The sequence below is a fragment of the Spinacia oleracea genome, chromosome 3 (genome assembly GCF_020520425.1).
Source record: "Spinacia oleracea cultivar Varoflay chromosome 3, BTI_SOV_V1, whole genome shotgun sequence".
In the NCBI taxonomy this organism is placed as follows: Eukaryota; Viridiplantae; Streptophyta; class Magnoliopsida; order Caryophyllales; family Amaranthaceae; genus Spinacia; species Spinacia oleracea.
Window position 1 is genome coordinate 10,030,406 of NC_079489.1, and position 4,573 is coordinate 10,034,978.

Here is a 4,573-nt window from a genome sequence, read left to right on the forward strand (position 1 = left end):
GAAACTGCAACATCATTTCTTAAACACACAGTTACGCAGCACAAGAGGTTGGAGATTACCAGAAGTATTCAAAGTGCAGCACACAAAAACTGAGTTATGATCACTATGACATCCATACTTATACCCTAAAGAGGACTGGTAATAGACTGCCCACCTCAAGAGTCAATCCATTTAAAAAATATACACACTGTAAAATAAGGTGTGCTATACAAAGCCAAATGTATGGTTTTCTTTTACCACAGAGCAGAGTTTTGAAGGGGATTCAAATGTTACAATTTTTTAGTTTTTCTACTGTTGACAAACGAGGATTTAGCCGGAAAAAGGATTACTTCTTAGCAACTCCTACCTCAAAAAACAAAAACAAAAAAAAGCAAAACTAAAAGAAGCAATATATATGTATATATATAAGGTCTAGCAGTGTATGAAAACTGCAGCATCATAAGTTTGTAATGGGAGAAAAACATCTTTGTCTTTAAGAAACTTCAACAACAAAAATTGCACAACCATGTAAGAATAGGTGCATACTACTTAGCTGCAATGTGCTCCATTGAAGCTAACTTTTCACACAGCTTCGTTACTGCAATGAGGAGAGACAAGGGTTTCCATGAAGCTCACTCCTACACTAAAACCACGTGGAATGCCATCAACTACAATATCCTTTAAAGTTCCATCTTCTGAATTGTAAATTGCCAATTTCTCATCAGTATTGCCCTCATGCATCACCAACACCATTTGTTTCTTCTTATACAAACATATTGGCCTAAATGATAAGTATGGGTCATCACTGACAAAGATTTTAGTCCAAAATTCTCGGACACCATATTTTTTCATAATCCAAGCATTAATTGATTGATAATTATCCAAGAATTCAGGGTACCCGCAAAGATACCCTCCAAGCGACACCAGTTTATCGAACACTAAGTCCTCCTCAACTTCATCATCAAAATCACCCACCACATGCTTGTCACTGTCAACCAAACTAGGAAGTGGCAATTCACGAAACTTCTCTTCCCTTAGATCAAATGCTGCAATAACGTATGAGTCATCCACAGTTCTTCTAGCCAGCCAATGGATACTCCCATTAACAAAAGCGCCTGCTTCAAAATCACTGATAGTATGATCATATGGAGAACTGTCAACTCTCTTCCAAGTACCATTTCCAACTGAATAGACATCAACAAACATCTCATTACAACCAGGTTCAATCTCATTATTATGAGTGTCATAATGAGAAATCACAACAACCCTATAATCATCCTTAACTGAATCATACCCAAGTCCATATACGGTGTGACAAATACGAGGATCAAGAGCATATGGTAAGCTCGGCAATTCCTTAAACTCCCGTGTTGTTGGATTGATCAGAAACAACTTCTTTCGATTACTATAATCCACCTTTAAGATTAACCCATCACAAGAACCATATAGAGAATATGATGGATAAAAGAGATGATCGTCAAAAGTGAGTTTTGTAGCAAAACAAGTCATTTTGTCGAACATGTGGTGGGCATTGTTCAACTGGGTAGAATATGAGTTCATAGAATCATGGGAAACAAGGATGAGTGATTCCTCTGTTGTTGGGTGTTGTTTGGTTAGATTGAGATGGGATTTGACGAATTGGGGCTGGGTTAGAAGATAATTCCACCGGTTTGAGACGCAACGAAATCGACCAACGGATTTAGCAGGAAGCCTCAAGAAAACCTCAGCTATCATCTCTTCTGGAAGCATCTGCGATTGATTTTCTTCTTCCATCTTTTTTGCAGACATTTTGTACAATTCAAGATTTGACCACTTAATTGATTCAATGAGAAAAATAGGAAATTAAGGGAAGTTCTACAGTTTTGCCAATTGAAGTGAGTTGAAGGCAAGAATTTCAATTCGTCTGGGTTATGGAGTATGATTTGCGAATTACGAGTCACTCAATTCGGTTCCTAATTTCCTATTCTACAGCGGTGTGGATTCGAGTCTGGGTCTGTTCGTGTTGAAACGAGTTAATTTAGGAAACTTCAATTGAATTAACATACATTTATACCTAACTAGATTTACAAACTTTTATGTAAGGCGGTCTTAATCAAAAGACCACATTGATGTCATATAAGTTAAGCAATGAAATCAATTAGTTAAACACTTGAACTAATTAGTTAAGCACTGAAACAAATTAGTTAAACAATGAAAATAATTAGTTAAGCACTAGAACTAATTAGTTAATCAATATAACCAATTAGTTAAACAATCAAAGTGGTATTTTCGGTAAGGCGGTCTTACACAAAAGTTGTCGAACTAGATTAGGTCCCGTGCACGCACGGTTATTTGAAAATTATTAATTGACTATTTTTTTTAACTGAAATATTTATCCCTTAAATTTATTGCGTAATAAATAAATCTCGAACGTACTTATTTTGTCATATAATATACAATTTCCGCTCTATTACGTATCATATACTTATATGTTTAATATGATAGATTTGACCGAATTAAATATTTGATATGCTTAATATGAACAAAATATTATTATTGATATGAAGATCTGACTAAATATTACCAAAATTATTTATAGTTTCATATTTAATAATCCTATAATTTTTTCTATTTATAAACATTTATATAAAAGGAGAGAAAATAAAAATAGAAAAAAGTAAAAAAATATATTTAGGAAATGATTTTTGGCGAGAAAAATCGCACCAGGAATTGACACGTGTCATTCCTGGTGTCTCTTTTAGTATATAGAACATTCGGAATTGCTCTGTGATGGTCATTAATGAGGGGGCCTGATTGAACAATATGACTGAGTACTACACTTTTATTGGAGTGTGTTGAGCCCAATAAGGTATTGTAGTACTCCAGAAACCACACCTCAGCATACTTCTCCTTCCAACACCCATGCATGCATATTATGAATACTATAAATTTGGTTATGAGAATTCCTCTATCTAATACTCTGATAAAAAAGAGTAGTGTTTTCATCACCTGTCCTGATCCAATCTAACTTTTCCTTTTGCCTTAAAAAATCCAAATAAGCTTGATGCTTCAGATTATAATCATTATTAGCCTTCAATTCCAAATCTGCAAGTATCTGATCTGAAGGATGCAAATGCATAGCAGTTTGAGCTACACTGATATCATTATAAGATTTTAAATCTGCATCCTATATATCAGAGAAACCAACTCTATTCATCTCATTCAAAGCAGCCTTAACTTTCTTCAATTTACTCACAACCACATACATTTTAGTACCATGAACCTGTTTGTTCCTGAAGGAAATAATTCTCTTGGTCCAAGTATGCATTCAATGCTAAGTCTAATAAATGCGGTTCAATATTAATTAATTATACAAGTTAATAATTCAGTGAGATCAAGTGAACTGTATGCCTAGCTAGAGGCCGCTTCAGTTCAAGTGGAATTAATAATATTAATCCACAACTTACTCTTGACTGAACCCGTAGGGTCACACAAATAGTACGTGAACGGATCAAGTATTTAAGTGAATTAAATACTCCATTTATGGACATTCGGAATCGACGGGTCTCGGTTCCAGTGGGAGTCGTCAAAAGGAAAATTATGAATACTCCGGAAACGATGATATTGCCGGAAACGGAAATATGGATCGTATCGGAAATATAAATATTATCCAAGTCGTAGATGTTGCGGAAACGAAAACATGGTACGTATCGGAAAATATTATCGGAAATGGAAATATTGCCGGAAACGGAAATATTGTCGGAATCGGAAAATAATTATGGAATCGGAAATGTTAAATATTTGTTCGAAACGGAGATTAATTCCTGAATCGGAAATATTAAATACTGTTCGAATCGGAAATGAATTTCGGAGTCGGAAACCCTTCGAAAAGGATAACTTGAGGCGCGCTCGATGGTAACATTTGAGGTAGCGGGTAGTGTTTTGACCTATTTAAAACGCTACTTGTAACATATTTAAGTGTTTGGTATGGTTGCAGTTGAGGTAGCAGTTAGCGGTAGAGGTAGCGATTGGGTAGTTTTTGTCAAAGGTTAAAAATTGTAGCATTTGAAGGTAACGGGTAGCGTTTAATGAAATTATAATAAAGTTTTAAACAAAATAAAGAACTTTTATTGTATTTTACAATCTCAACCACTACTTTTACCAATCACTCATACGGAGTCCTAGTTAATCGCTACTTTGACAGCTAATCGTTATCCGCTACTATTGACCGTTACCCGCTACTTCAATCGCTATCCGCTACTCAACCGCTCAACGGTACCCCGCTACCACTAGTTTCGCCGAACAGGGTCTTTATCTTATGAGCATTATGTAAGGCTGTAACATTTTAGAGAAATTTTGATGCTTACCCTATCAACCTGCTCTATGTGCGTCAATAAAGCTCCGTTTGGTAAGGCGTAAAACGTTTTAATGGTAAATGATTTTCCATGGAAAACATATTTCAAGGGAAAACACAATTCCAAACAAGTTTTTCTTTGTTTGGTACCTTAAAAGAAAATGAGAGAAGATGGTGAAAATTGAGGGGAAGAAAGGAGAGGGAGGTAAGAAGGAAAATTGGTTTCCCTCCCTTTTAAATGGAAAAGGGTTTTTCACATTT

At 35.3% G+C, this 4,573-nt stretch overlaps 1 protein-coding gene across 1 annotated transcript; it reads right to left on the reverse strand.

Annotated features, from left to right (window-relative positions):
* Positions 1-377: 377 nt before the first annotated feature.
* LOC110802012 (F-box/kelch-repeat protein At3g06240-like) lies at positions 378-2,039 on the reverse strand. The gene has a single exon (XM_022007439.2). The coding sequence runs from the start codon at positions 1,765-1,767 to the stop codon at positions 562-564; it is 1,206 nt and encodes a 401-aa protein (XP_021863131.2). The 5' UTR covers positions 1,768-2,039; the 3' UTR covers positions 378-561.
* Between the last annotated feature and the right edge of the window lie 2,534 nt (positions 2,040-4,573).

Excerpts from the sequence above, each read along its gene's own strand:
- LOC110802012 (XM_022007439.2), bottom strand. The coding sequence starts at position 1,767 with ATGTCTGCAAAAAAGATGGAAGAAGAAAATCAATCGCAGATGCTTCCA.